Source organism: Hydractinia symbiolongicarpus, chromosome 12 (genome assembly GCF_029227915.1).
Source record: "Hydractinia symbiolongicarpus strain clone_291-10 chromosome 12, HSymV2.1, whole genome shotgun sequence".
NCBI classification, from domain to species: Eukaryota; Metazoa; Cnidaria; class Hydrozoa; order Anthoathecata; family Hydractiniidae; genus Hydractinia; species Hydractinia symbiolongicarpus.
In genome coordinates this window covers 24,523,647-24,537,709 of record NC_079886.1, presented here as the reverse complement: position 1 = coordinate 24,537,709, position 14,063 = coordinate 24,523,647, and the positions used below count along the sequence as shown (strand labels likewise).

Sequence of the window (14,063 nt, the reverse complement as noted above, 5' to 3'; positions counted from 1 at the left end):
AACATATATAAAAAAGTCGTTGATGCGTCTGGTTGTTGTGCGCTAAGATTTGTTTTGTTTATAAAAAACCCGCCGAATAACTAACTACCCCGGTTGCCGTGAGAAAAAAATTGCTGATGCCAACTTTGTGCCTACGGCTTTTTTCAGTACTTTGCTAATATCTTTTGAAGGAGTAAGGGGCTGGGGTAACCAATTCTTGGAAATTGCATTTGAATTCAAGTTTAACTTGTCAGCTATAATAACCCATCACCCATGTATCCATCTGTTGTGGATCGATATTTTCAAAAGTTTTATCATGTTGGTAAGTTTAATTTTTAGCCAACTACAATCCTGGTTAGAAAAATATTATACCTAGGGGGGACCTCCCACCTGAAAAAACTGTTCTTATATCGAAAATATCTGGTGTGAATAAAGAATTCAATAATTAATAATTTCTTTTTAATCTCTAGTACATGCTCACGCTGTTTTGAAAAACCCTGCATACATAATGGAGAATTTGCCTATATGCAAGTTTTGATTTAAAGTACACAAAAAATATGCTGAACAATTGTGGCAGAAAAACACTGTAATGTTTTCACCTTTAAGATTTTTCCAATTTTAAAACATTGCTTTATGAAATATATTAGATCAGAGAAGAGAATTAATACTTTTTATTGAGAACCACGCATTTTTGTTTCTGCAAAAGTATATATGTCCCACACCAAGTCAGGCCTTATACAAGGATGGGCAAAAACATTTGCCTGGTTTTAGCCACCTGAACCTGAGAGTTTTTACCCTAAGTGGTGCATGTATGATAAATCACAGTGCAGCTCTGTGCAATTAAACCAAAGTAGGTCCAGTCAAAACAGATGTTTTTTGTCAAGATCAGGAAAATGATACGTTCCAGGTTAATTTAAGAAAAACAACCTTGTTTTTTAAACAAAAGCCTTAGCCTAAAACTTAAAAAAAGTATATACAAACTCTTGTAAAACTATTAACCTTTATTCACATCACTTTAGAGCCAAATAAAGATGTAAAGTTTCATAAATCCCGACTAGAGTAGCCTTACTTTGGGTATCTTTGTATGCTTTATTTTGGGCATACTTTTGATAAAATATCTCTTGATTAAAAGTTTAAGTTTTGTTTTAATATGTGTTTATAAGAGCAATTTTATCATTAAATTTAGTTCAAGCAGCTTTCGTCAAAAATAGTGAGGCTTAGTGGTTTAATAAATTTTTAACGCAAGAATTTTAACTGTTAGAAGAATGTGTTTCACTTTGTATAGTTTTTCCCTAATTATGGTATGATTAAAAAATGCCATAGAAGTGTTCTGAAAATAACGATCACATTCGCACGTAGTACTCATAACGGATGCAAGGGATAAGTATAATCTCTGCACAATAATACAACATGTTATTCCTATTATTAAAACATATTTGTTTTTTTCCTTTTACTGTGCACATCATTTTAGTTCACAATATACATGATCAATTATAACTTTTCCAGTCTCCTGACGAAGACAATGTTTTCTTGGTTAATCTCAGCCCATACAATGTCCTCAACACTGTACTATCACTCCTTACAGCAAATTAGAAAATTATAAGAAAGTATTATCTCAAAAACTAAATATAAAAAAAAGAGAACAAGTTCTGGGAACAAGGTAAGAATCTGAATCGCCTGCTTGAAAAAACACATTCTTTACAAAAACATTGGGTTCAATTAATACTGCGAAAGCGCTAAAAGATTACATTTGCGTTATAACTGGGTATATGTAATTTGTTTACATTTTTCTCACGTCTGCCGAACTAGATCGTTTCGGAGAGGAAGGTCTCCATTATTGCCAAATATTAGATTATGTTCTCAGATTAAGTTTAGAAAGTTTTATTTTTAACGAATTTTCTATACAAACTGTGTTTGTGCCATTATTAAATGATTAAAATGCTAAGACCATATAACGATTTTTTTGGCTATTTAATTTGGATTAAGTTGTTTTGTTCCAGGTTTTTTTCTAGATAGTTTGTAATGTGCTTTTATGTTCAGGAATACTCTTCTCTGGTATGTAAAAACTTGCTACTGTTTGGATTTTTAAAAATATCCTCTGCAAGTTAATAATATATATACAATTTGTGACTTTTTAATAACAGTACTACAGGTCATACAGAACCATCAAATACCTTTCTCAATTTTTTAAGAATTTGATGTTGATGATCTGTTACATGCCTGATTCAGTATTCAAAATCAAAATCAAAACTGATCTGTGAATTTAAAATATTTTTCTTCTACCGAGAGTAGAAGAATGAGTAAAATACAAATGCGTATTGGTCTTTAAAGGTCTTACACAGCTTAAATGTCACTACATTTTAGGCCTATTGATAGGAAAGTAACACCCGAGAAATAAATCGCTCTCACAAGGTTACAATAATTTAAACTGGGTGAGCAATCTAAATAAATAGAATAAGTTTATAAACGCTTATTTTATCACAGTCTTTTTTATCAATTTTATTTTATATTTTTTATATATTTTGGTTCTTTTTTACTATACAAAATAAGAAAGGGAACATTGATTTCCATGTGAGATGAATTGATATTGCTCAGCCAGAAAACTTTCAGAAATTCGGGAAGCAATTAACAGCTTAGCTAGTTTCTAATTTCTCAGAATTGGGCGAGACTTTGCGTGAGCAAGAGCAATTGTTCTCCCCTTATTGATAGGCTAAAATGGCCTAAAAACTTTTCTATAAAGCCTAAATGTCATTGTATTTCTTAGAAATTTGTACAACAAAACTCTTACACAAAAATTCTTACACAGCTTGACATTGCTGTATTTCGTTATAAAATAGCTACAAAACTTTTTCGTAGCCTGAATATCATTGTATTTGTTACAAAACTGTTGAAAACCTATATGCAACCAATATATTGTCATCTGGGTTCTTTCAAAGCTTAAACATTACCTTTTATCATCATAAAAATTGTTAAAAAACTGTGTTTTGAAGTGTAAATTACGCTACATTTTGTTACAACTAGTGGATTTTAGTAGGTAATTTGATTTGTGGAAAAACAGAAGTGACTTGCGAATTGCATTCATCACCTGCTAACTCGAATTCCTGTCATTGTACATACAACTGAAATGCCTGGATGGTGGGAACAGAAGTTTGATGTTCTGACTCAGCAATTGGCAGAAAGCATAGCTAGCTTCCTTGGGCACCATGATATTTCATAATGTTGTATTTCATGAGTGATTTCAATTACGCTAAAAGCCCCCTTTCGTTTTCAAGAAACATTTTATAATGTACGGATCATATTAAATGAAAACACCTATTTTCTTATGAGATTTTTTGATAAAAAAATTAAATAAAAATAATAATTTTCTTGCGTGTACACCCAAAGCGTTGTCAACACGTTGTTATTTACATCTTAATATTTAATTATGTTAAACATTATTTATTTAAAAAGTATTGTTTTTCTTCTTGTTTATTTCAGGTAAAGCCAATGAAGATCTTTGCATTTTAGCACATTCAAATAGGTGAGAAAGGTTTAAAATATGTGAAAAATTTGTGTTGCTTTACAAACTTCAGTTGGAATCAAATTTCAGTTTGTAACCTAAAGTATTTTTTTATAATGATGTTGTTTTTACAGCTCTGATTCAAGATAAGATTTTTAGGGTGTGCAGAGGTGATAAATTTCCCCATCATATGTAATCTCCCCTTAAAAATTCATTTAATTTACCCCCTTTCTCCTTTCTTCTCGAATATATTTACCAAATCATAACTCTCCTTTAGGTAATATTTCTAATTCTTAAAAGAAAAAAGTTTTGCCTTCTTTTCAAGCTTTTTTGAGGATATTAAGAAATTCAGTCATAATATCAGTTTAGCTTTATAAAGCATTAATTGATAGCCATTTTACTCATGGTGATAAAGTTTTTGTTGATACCAACCTAAAATAAAAATGTTGAAAATATCCAAACATTCACATTGTTATTTGAAGAACTCTTAGAATAAGAGAGATTACCAAAATTCTGTTATTAAGACATTGTGCTGGTTCATACTGACCAGTCATATAATCCCGGGGATAATCTAGTGTCAAACTGTAACAAAAATAAATTTTGTTAGTGCAATGCCGGAACCTTTTTTTTTATCTAAAGAACATTAACTCTAGATGGGCTGCAAATAAACTGTTTCTGTTATGAAGATTGTGCAGTTTAACCAATGATTGGTTTAATATTTCGAGACTGTTTTTCACCTGTAAATTTGAATATGTATCATTGTCCATTGTGTCTTAAAGAGTAGTTATTCAATTTTATACAGGATATACTTAGTGAAGAACTCCCTACAAGTCATTGTGTGTGTTATCAAAGTGATATGGTTTTGTTAAAAAAGCCACCAAAGCATTCAAATATGAAGCACTTCGACATATATATGATCGTTTTTTACATGTTGTTTTTTGTTGTGTTTCTGTTTCTATTATTATTTAACTACTCTCTTTCACTATTTTACATATTTTACATATTTTCTTTGGCATAAATTTGCTTGTTTTGATTCTAATTTTAGAATTTGTCTTGTCACTTTGGTACCAGACCACAAAGCGCTGTCTGAAGGTCCAATAACGAGTGTTAGCTATGTAATTAATGGCAAAGATCTTGGTGCAGAGAATAAAGTACATGGGAAAAAGAAATTAGATGCTTTTAAAGTATACCCAGAAACCAACATTTGTGAAATTGTGTCTGGTGCAGGAAATAAATATACAATTAAAAGGTACACATAGTATCAATGATCAAAGATGCCGCTAACAGCCACAATATTGCATATATCCGTGCCACTACTACCATCACCACCACAACCCTCATCACCACCACCACCACCACTACTACCATCATCACCACCATTACCACATCTATCACCTTCACCAAAACTATCCCGACCACCGCTACTATCACCTATATCACCACTACCACCTCCACCAACACTATCACCTCCACCACCACTATCACCTCCACCACCACTATCACCTCCACCACCACTATCACCTCCACCACCACTATCACCTCCACTACCACTACCACTATCATCTCCACCACCACCATCACCTCCGCCACCACCATCACCATCACCTCTGCCCCACCATCACCATCACCTCTGCCACCACCATCACCATCACCTCTGCCACCACCATCATCTCTGCCACCACCACTACTACCATCACCACCACCACCATCATCATTTTTTTAATAGCTTTCTTTAACATTTTGTTTTGCATAAAATCTGTTTTAAACCATCTCTGTTTTTTAATATTCTAATTAATTGGATTAGCAAAATATTTTTTTTTATTTTTATTTTTTTTTTTGTTTAGTGGCGTTTTTGGTAAGTTATGTGAAACTAACGTAAACCTGTTGAAAGATACAACAATTTTAGACAAAATGGTAAATACTTTACTAGACTTTTATTTTTCTTCAAGACTGTACTCACAAGATTTTGCTATCCACAATTTTTTTTTAACTTGCTGCGCATTTTTAACAACCTAAGACGATTTATTGTTGCTGTTATCAACAAATCCGTGTTTGCAATAACGCGCTGTTATAATTGACTTTGAGAACCTGTGACTCGGAAATTGGATACAATTCCTCTTCTTATTTATATTTTCTTTTTTCAGCCAGAAACTAACGGCTATATTGCTATCATCCTTCACAAGTTTGGCACTGATATTTGTTCTAATCTGCTGACCGAAGAACAATATCTCCAATCGAAAAAACAAGGCAAAACGGAATATGACTCGATTATCCAAGAAAGTGTGACGTAGAGGTAGATAAGACTAACATTTCGCCCCATTTACTTTACTCAGAAAGTGTCGCGAGTTTTTTTGTGTATATAGTGAAATTTTAATAAGCGAAACCGCGAAGTTTATTCCGAAAGATTCCAACAAAAATAAAAAATAAATGTTTTTTTTTAAAAAAAATTGTAATCAGAGTATTAATCTTTACAGAGGAATAAATAACTTTTTGAGTCGCTGGAAAGGGGGGGGGGACTAAATAAAAGGAAGGGGCTAAAAAGAGGAATTACGGTATGTTTACAAAATATGCGATTATCACCATGGAAATCTTTTGCATACAAACCCCATTATATTTGCGGGAAAGCTTCGTCGAGCTTAAATTTTAACGTAGTTCAGGATTGTAGTTTGGTTCATCATTCATTCTATTACCTGATGTGCTTACTGTATAAGTCCAAATTAAAATAACAAAGAATACAAACAGAAATAAGTCAAGGCTTTTTTAAGATCTCTAGCGTGGATATAAATTATAAATAACAAACTTGGATAAAATTGTTGCATCCTGTAAAAAAATAGGGCGCTCAAACAATACTTTGGCATATACTTAAAATTGCTTTACTTTTTGGAGAAGTCATCAGGAATGTTGTTATTTGTATGACACATCGCCTTATAAAGAACTTTCACACGTAACTGACATGATTCCCCGTCCCTCCCCTCCTTCCCAAGGCAGATGGTCGTTGGTATCCTTAAAGTACAAGTCAAGGTTTCGCCATATAGGATTGCATCGATCTGCCATAGGCAATACATTTGCATCGATTATGTTTGTCAATATGAGAGATTACATTTTCTTTATCACTGCTTTTTTAGGTGTACATATTAATTTGCTTTGCTTTTAACGAAAGTTTGGTTTTAAAATATAGTGTTTAAATCTTTCAAAAAATTTACAAGTTACTTTTTTATACGAACAAGAAGAGCATTGATTTTAATCTTATTTACAGGTAGCTCTGCTGTGCACAGTTACAAGTAAAATTTTTTAAACTATGACATGTCTTACATAAGCTAGAACCATGTCCTATAGGTTTTTCAAGAAGTTTAATCCAATGAATAAATTTAAAAAATTGACGTCTGCTATTATTTCAAGTAGTAAATGTTTATAAGCTGCAAAAATAAGTTCATTGACTACTTGTTTTTATCCGCAAAAATTACTCGCGCAAAAATACAAAATTTTTGTTATTCTGCGTAATGTTAAATCTAAAATGTTCTATAATGGGATTTTATTTTTTACTTTGTTATCTCAACTCAAAAGTGTCCACCCAATAATATCTTTCTCATCTTGTTTGACGTACTTTTTGTTTCAAAAAGAATTCTTCTACATATTACCACAGTACTACATGTCGTTCGTTCGTATCGAATGTTGGTAGTTCTCGTTAATATCATATGATTGTTGATATCACTTGTTAAGAATTAATATTGCATGTTGGTCTTTCATATCGCATATTGATCGTTAATATCACATGTTGGTATTTCATATCACTGTCGTTAATATCTCATATTGATCGTTTTATCTTATGTTGCTCGCCATATCACATTTTGATCAGTTATATCACGTGTTGGTCTTCATACATTTCGCCTTTTTTTTGCATCACGTGTTTGCCATATTCACCAAAGTTTCTTTTGGTAATTACTGAATCTCCATAGTTGTTGTCTGTCTTCCTTGTTACAATCGGTTACCGTAAGATAGTCATCTTCGGTGATGATCAAACATTTATTGGTAAACACGTGCTTAATAGTACTCTAAGAAAGAAAATTAAATTACCATGCAAGTAACTATGTTTTATTAAAAAGACATGTTTACCGTGTTTGCTCGAATGAAATCACCTAGTCAATAGAGTCTTACCCTGAAAAGAGCCGCCTTTCAATTAAAATGTTTTGACCGGTTGTCCCTCAATTGACCGCCGTCCCTTTACTTTTTAACTGAGCGCCCCTTCTCAAGATTCTAAAGTTGTTATCCTAAGGCAGCTTGAAGCTGATAAAATTTATTAATGGGTTAAGCAAATTTTAAATAATCTTTGGCAAATTAATTTTAGTTTTCCAGAAAGCTAATTTAAGAACTTAGTAGTTGTTAAATATAACATTGCGGATCAAAACAAATATTGGAGAAAACTGGTTTCTTAACTTTTCTTCCTATGAAATATTTAATAACTCGTGTTGAAAAGTTGGTGTGAAAATTCCATCAGCATTTCTATTCTTGATGTAACATCCTGAACTTTTACTTAAAAAAGTTAGTCCTTATTTATGTCTATATGTTTATGATGCGTTTTTTATTGTTTTGTGAATTTCACAATTTGTGTTTGGCTTACATGCGAATTAACCAAGGGCTATTTATTTATTATCATTTTCTTTAAAAACCTACTGCAATTTGCATTCAATCCTCTGCAATACATAGTTTTGGAAATGGATGCCATTTTTAAATTTTTATCATGGTGGGGCGAGTTCTCAGTGACAAAAAATGCAAACAGTGCTAAAACGGAAAGGTTATTTTGAGTGAATCATCTCCTATCTTTGCTTACTTTGCTTCGTTTTTGATTACATTTATTACCAGTATTAAAACCTGGACTTCGTATCATGTTATAATAATATGCAAATTTTTTGAATTACCTAGAATTTGGTATCTTTTGGAGCGTGATATAATTTTGCTACAAAACAAGACCTGATAGCCTTAAAATATGATTTTGACACAAACATTCCCAGAAAGTTGCAAATCTCTAAAAAGAGCCACTAAAAACCTTCGAATTTACCATATGCGAAATATATCACGACATAACATACCGAAAAAGAAGCAACACTATTTGTCAGTGTTTCTTAACCAATCAGAATTAGACTTATTCGATATTTATTATGATTGGTTGGTGCCATGCACAGTAATTTAAATAGTGGTAAATTTCAATCAAATTCTCTTTGATGCGGTAAAACATGTTTTTTGCTTAACTGTCATTTTTTGTAATTAATAATTAAATGTTATAAAGAAAACCTTGAGGTTAATAGTGTGTCATTCTGTGTTGACATCATCAATTATCTTTCTTTCTTTCGTAACCGCAACTTTGCGTACAAAATAAAAAAACGCCTTAAAAGGAGAAGCTTTCGGCTAGAATGTTGTGACGAGAAACTTTTTCATGTTTTCCATGCTTGAGTTAATTGCTTTCTGTTCTGCTTTTCTCGACAAGTTTTTTTTTGGCCATATTTATATCACGCGACCATATTGGGAATCTTCCGCTAGTTGAATAAGAAAGAGAGAGTATAACAAAAAACAACAGAAAACTTTGACTCATCTTTTTAATTGTCTTTAAACATTTGTTTTCATGGTCATACTTTTGTTTCACATTTGAAAATGTTCTTTACTCTTTGTTGTGCCTTGTGTCGGCTAAGCTTCAGCGTATAAAATAGTAAATTAAACATAAATCCTCACCGCGTAGGAGAGCGCAAACTTACTGTTTTGTTATTGTGTCTCCATTCTTGATTACCTTTCATGCCGTGACACTTCCACAACTCTACTTTTTTTTCTTCATCACCAGTTGAGTAATCAAGACAATGTTCGTCCTTGAATACTATTTCGCCTCGTTTTGATAAAACGAAAAACTAAAAAAAAAAAAGAAAAAAAAGTGAGGTTTCGATTTTCACTAATAATCGCGGGAATTGTCAGGGAATTTTAGTACAAAATAGAAGAAAATCGGAGAAGTAGAGAAAATGTCTCCACTCTCACTCTTGCTATGTAGTACATGGAAGAGTTTTGGCTGCAAACCTTGTAAAATCTTATTTTTATTTTTATTGTTTTAGAACCATTTCACCGGAGTCACCCGAGTGGCGAGTTTATTCGCTGAGTAGAAAAACAAAAGATAGATGAAAAGAAGTTGAGCACTTGTAGTGTTTGTAGATTTCACAAGATTTGTTTTAATGCGTTTTATATGATAGCACCATGTGTAGAGTAATAAGAACTTCATCTTTGTCAAAATGATAGTATTTTTTGTTTTTTAACAGTAATGTCTTGATCGCTATGCACCACCCTTTGTAGGCTAAGTCAACAATAAGCCATGAATTGACAGAACAGTTACCTGATTTCCACCTAAGCCGTGACAAGGAAATACTTTCACTTTTGATTCACTTTCTACTTTTCCCATTGAATCCAAACACATGGACGAGAAGTTATTCTGGAGCTAAATAAGCAGCAACAAAAACAATGTTCCGTGTAAAGGTAACACGAATAATTTAAGTGCAAGCATGATATTGCACTTCTCACCATGTTTATGTATATTAGGTTCAGTAAAAACTGCCTGTCTGTGGGAAATCTAACAAAAACGACTTTAGGAAGCATTATTTAGTGGTAAATGTCATGCCATACCTTAAGTGTATAGATTTTGGCTAGTCTTTAGTTAAGGTAAAACCGCAACATCACACACGCAAATCAAAAACTTTCACTTTCGAAAGGTATTATGGATTTTTTTCCCCACAAGCAAAACAGCGCCCATTCTTCCGGCCAATGAATTTGGCTAATGCAAAACATACTCACTGATGTCCTATTTTACTAACAGCAGTCTAAATTTTTACCTGTCCGTGTGCAGGTGGGTTAGGATCTGCACCAACCATGTCAGGTATAATGTTATCTAAGTACCATTTAAAAGTTTTGCAACCAAGTGATTTGCGCAAAGCTTTGCGGGAGGTAAGATCACCAATCTCAACTTTTCTATCCTCAGGCGATTTTCGTCTGAAAAAAAAGTTAAGGAATATCTCTTGTTACATTTCGATACTCATAAAATCTTTCATTTAAAAAATTTAAACACGACTGAAAATAAAAAAATACGTAGATTAATAATCCGAGAAATATTACCCTCGCCCCTCACCCCTCCCGATAGGTGTAAGAACTGTTACGACACATTCTTTTACCCAGGGTCTTTTCCTCTCTAACGTATTTCGACACTATTGTTCATGATAAAAATGAAATTCCCTAAAAACGAGGCTGGTTAGGACAGATTTTTCTTACCTATAGTGTAACTCCTTATAATCGTCCATCCACACCTCAGCCAGCCTGTTGGAATTTTTAGCAAGTGTTTTTGACACACCGTTTGGAAAAGTGTAGGGTGAGTTTTCTTTGCGGAAGATGTGCCCTACTCTTGAGCATGGAATGATCTCCAGCCTCCCACCGCACATCCAAATCTAAAGAAACATATATTAACATCCATTCTTTACATACCCTTTTTATAAGCACCCCTCGTTTCCTGAGCATTAAGAACACACTAAAAACAAACCAAAATTTGGATCCAATAAACAACCAAGAAGTTAAAATATATCAGACCTTAAACTTGATCCCTGGACCAGTGTTTTTGTATATTTGATGACAAGCGAGGCGGTTACTGAGACAGAAAGCCCAGGGGATTAGGTTGACCAGGTCTGATAAATTCTCGTACATACCCTGAATGACATTTCTAAATTTTCGCTGCCCCATATATCCATTTGTTCATCATAACTTCCAATCTCGTAAAAATACGATCTATCAATGGAAAATAATCCGCCGGCCATCGTAGGTGATCTATAAAAAAATAGAATTCCACGTGGTCCTAACACTATTGCGATGTTTTGGTAACACTTTAGCGGCCATATTTGTTTCAGTACGTCAATTGGCGTCACAGCAAGGTCGGATTACCGACATGCAAATCGGCGCCGTAAAAAGGTACTATAAGAATATCGGTTACGAACGTTGTTTTAGAATAACTGATGTTTCGTCAACGAAAAATTATATTTCGATCTAGCGGATAACCGCAATAATTTCATACTTTAAAGGTTCAATCCCTTTTTTTCTTTTTTTCTTCTCTTCTTTTGGTAGTTCTTTCCAGTTAAAAAACAGATCCCAAGTAAAACCGCCTACTTGATTGATTTGTTCAAGCTTTGCTCCTTTATATGAAAAATCTTCAGGATCGATCACCTAAAAAATTTACTTAATACAAACTTTCAAACTGTCGACAGAATAAACTGGAAAGGGACACACAAAAGAATTGCACAGAAAGTATAAGTTGAAGGATTTTGGAAGGGTTTCTTAACTGTCCGATAAAAAAATGAATTACCTCAATCACAGGACATACAACATTCTTCTTGTTTTCTTTGATTCTACTCAACAATGGCTCTATCCAACCGTCAGTTACTTCACAATGTGAATCCAAAAATGTCAGTACCGCTCCAGTTGCTCTCTTTGCTCCTTTTAACCGTGACCGAACTAAACCCTCCCGTTGTTCGTTATCTATCAGAATGATTTTCTTCGTTTCGTTGACGTTAATTTTATGCAGATGAGCAGTCACCATCCTTCTTGTTGTTTCTGCAAAATAGAATTATTACACCACCTAGAAATATAGCTTTATCTAGTCCCCAGGGTTTTTGCTTTTTTGAAATCGAGGGCTGGTGGTGGCATCCGTCAAGTAAACGCTGCAGCTTTGAAATCAGACAACAATTCCTGGGAACGAGGATGACTTTAGTTTATCGTTTAAAACTTTTTTAAAACGTTTTAACAGTTTGTGATTTCGACACTTACTCGTTGTGCTTGCATCGTCAATCAGAATGATTTCAGATAGTAGATGCGCTGGTGTTCTGTTGATGACGCTATGAACGGTGCGGAGAAGAACAGAAACAGCTTCATTGTGGAAACAAATAATCACGGTGGTTGTTGAAAGATCCTTCGGGTATTTTTCATGCTCTTTGACGCACCTAAACAGTATGGTATTACGTAATTGCAACCTCGTTCTGTAGTAGTTTGTGGACTTTAAGTCTGCATATCTATATATAGGTGTGGCCACGCCGTTTTTTAGATTTTAGAAATATATGGTTGTGTAAACATCTTTTTGTGAGTTCTCTTTGTAAGTTTAGAAGATACAACACGTCTCGTTTTGCAAGAAATAGAAAAAAGACCTGGGGACGAGGTTCAAGTAATTCCTCATTTTAACTAATGTAAAAAAAGGGGATAACAAAACCTGGGTACAAAGTTGTTCAGTTTCATATCAAAACGGTAAATTACGATAAAAAAAATCGTCTAATTACTAACAAGTGACCTGGAGCTAAGGTAAAGACTTCTAATTTGACAATTATTTAATGGAAAACATGAACTCACTTGTCTCCTCGAGGATCTTTTAATTTTCTGTTAAGAGAGATCCTGTCACTAAGCACTGAATCAAATGAATGTTTATTAAAAAGAGAAGCGGAAAGCGACTTTAGGTGTACTGGTAACTTTGCTGGAAGTCCGTTTGTTCCTAAAGCAGGTATAACTAATTCGGGGTAAATTTCAGCAAGGGCATTAGAATGTGGGTCCCAATTGTTGTTCATGTAGCCAGCAGCTAATGGAACGGGAACAAAATTGGCCAGATGTGGGCTTGGTGGCGTAAAGGTTTCGCTGTTCTTGATTGAGCGGCCATTTATAACGACGATATCCAAATCAATCATCAACGCTTGCTGATAAAATAAAAAAAGAATATCTAACGATATCCAAAATAAACTAGTTAGAACAAGAATCAGTAAAAACTTTTTTGGTGTAGATCCAATCTTGTGCTGTGGTTTTGAAGAGTTTGGAATCCAAATATGGGTAGCTCTTTTCTTTGGTCCCATTAAATGATATTGACATGAATGCTGTTTCTGTGTTGTTTTGTATGTGGCTTTTTGTATTTTTTTACTTTCTTACGATTATTCTTTCCGTAAAAATATGATCTTTGCGCAAGAGATCAATCACCTTCAGCATGATAATATTTTCCGCCTAAACACGCCGCGCCATCCCCGCCCAATTTCCTTTTCCAAAAAAGAATTCTTACTCAAAGCCGAGGCTCTCCTGTTTTCTCTAAAAGAAACTGTTGACGTTTTGCTTCGAATAAACGTTTGCGCGTTTTATTTAATTTTTTGACTATTTGGGGGATGTCTATTTGAAGGGCGTTTGAAAGAAGGAGGCGTATGGTAAATATCTGTATTTTTTGTTGTTGTTGTTCAACCTATAACGATGTTAACTCGTCTTTAAAGTATTTTGCTCAAGTAGTAAAAACCTCATGCTTTTTATAATATGTTTGTTTCAAACATAGTCAGAAGTCTGTTTCTTATGACTATGTTTTAATCGTCACTAGGACGTCTTGCGCCGAAATAGAACAGAAGAATGCATTCAGAACAGCCTTTTTCTTATTGTTCTACTAATTAAAAAAGCTATTTAATCATTACTAAAATCTCGTTAGAGTGTTGACGATTCACGGATTAATCATATGACGTATATTTGTTTTCCTCGCTTTATCGTCACGTTTTGTTTCGTACCGACG

The 14,063-nt window shown here is 33.6% G+C and overlaps 2 protein-coding genes across 2 annotated transcripts; one reads left to right on the top strand and one right to left on the bottom strand.

Moving 5' to 3' along the window:
- The first annotated feature begins 143 nt into the window (after nucleotides 1-143).
- Nucleotides 144-9,745, top strand: LOC130622612 (protein Abitram-like). Its single transcript, XM_057438094.1, has 6 exons — nucleotides 144-301; nucleotides 3,457-3,499; nucleotides 4,524-4,727; nucleotides 5,323-5,392; nucleotides 5,623-5,771; nucleotides 9,571-9,745. The coding sequence occupies exons 1-5, from the start codon at nucleotides 253-255 to the stop codon at nucleotides 5,767-5,769; spliced, it is 513 nt and encodes a 170-aa protein (XP_057294077.1). The 5' UTR covers nucleotides 144-252; the 3' UTR covers nucleotides 5,770-5,771; nucleotides 9,571-9,745.
- On the bottom strand, nucleotides 5,921-13,797 carry LOC130622610 (polypeptide N-acetylgalactosaminyltransferase 5-like). Its single transcript, XM_057438092.1, has 10 exons — nucleotides 12,884-13,797; nucleotides 12,311-12,483; nucleotides 11,850-12,097; nucleotides 11,562-11,710; nucleotides 11,200-11,317; nucleotides 10,772-10,944; nucleotides 10,339-10,495; nucleotides 9,846-9,947; nucleotides 9,226-9,372; nucleotides 5,921-7,530 (listed from the first exon to the last, which is right to left on the bottom strand). The coding sequence occupies exons 1-10, from the start codon at nucleotides 13,372-13,374 to the stop codon at nucleotides 7,396-7,398; spliced, it is 1,893 nt and encodes a 630-aa protein (XP_057294075.1). The 5' UTR covers nucleotides 13,375-13,797; the 3' UTR covers nucleotides 5,921-7,395.
- Between the last annotated feature and the right edge of the window lie 266 nt (nucleotides 13,798-14,063).

Coding starts and splice junctions, on each gene's coding strand:
- LOC130622612 (XM_057438094.1), top strand. CDS start 253: ATGTATCCATCTGTTGTGGATCGATATTTTCAAAAGTTTTATCATGTT. Junction 3,500..4,523: donor ATTTTAGCACATTCAAATAG/GTGAGAAAGGTT, acceptor TTCTAATTTTAG/AATTTGTCTTGTCACTTTGG. Junction 5,393..5,622: donor CAACAATTTTAGACAAAATG/GTAAATACTTTA, acceptor TTCTTTTTTCAG/CCAGAAACTAACGGCTATAT.
- LOC130622610 (XM_057438092.1), bottom strand. CDS start 13,374: ATGGGACCAAAGAAAAGAGCTACCCATATTTGGATTCCAAACTCTTCA. Junction 11,711..11,849: donor TTGTATGTCCTGTGATTGAG/GTAATTCATTTT, acceptor TAAATTTTTTAG/GTGATCGATCCTGAAGATTT. Junction 11,318..11,561: donor AAAGGGATTGAACCTTTAAA/GTATGAAATTAT, acceptor ATTTTTTTATAG/ATCACCTACGATGGCCGGCG.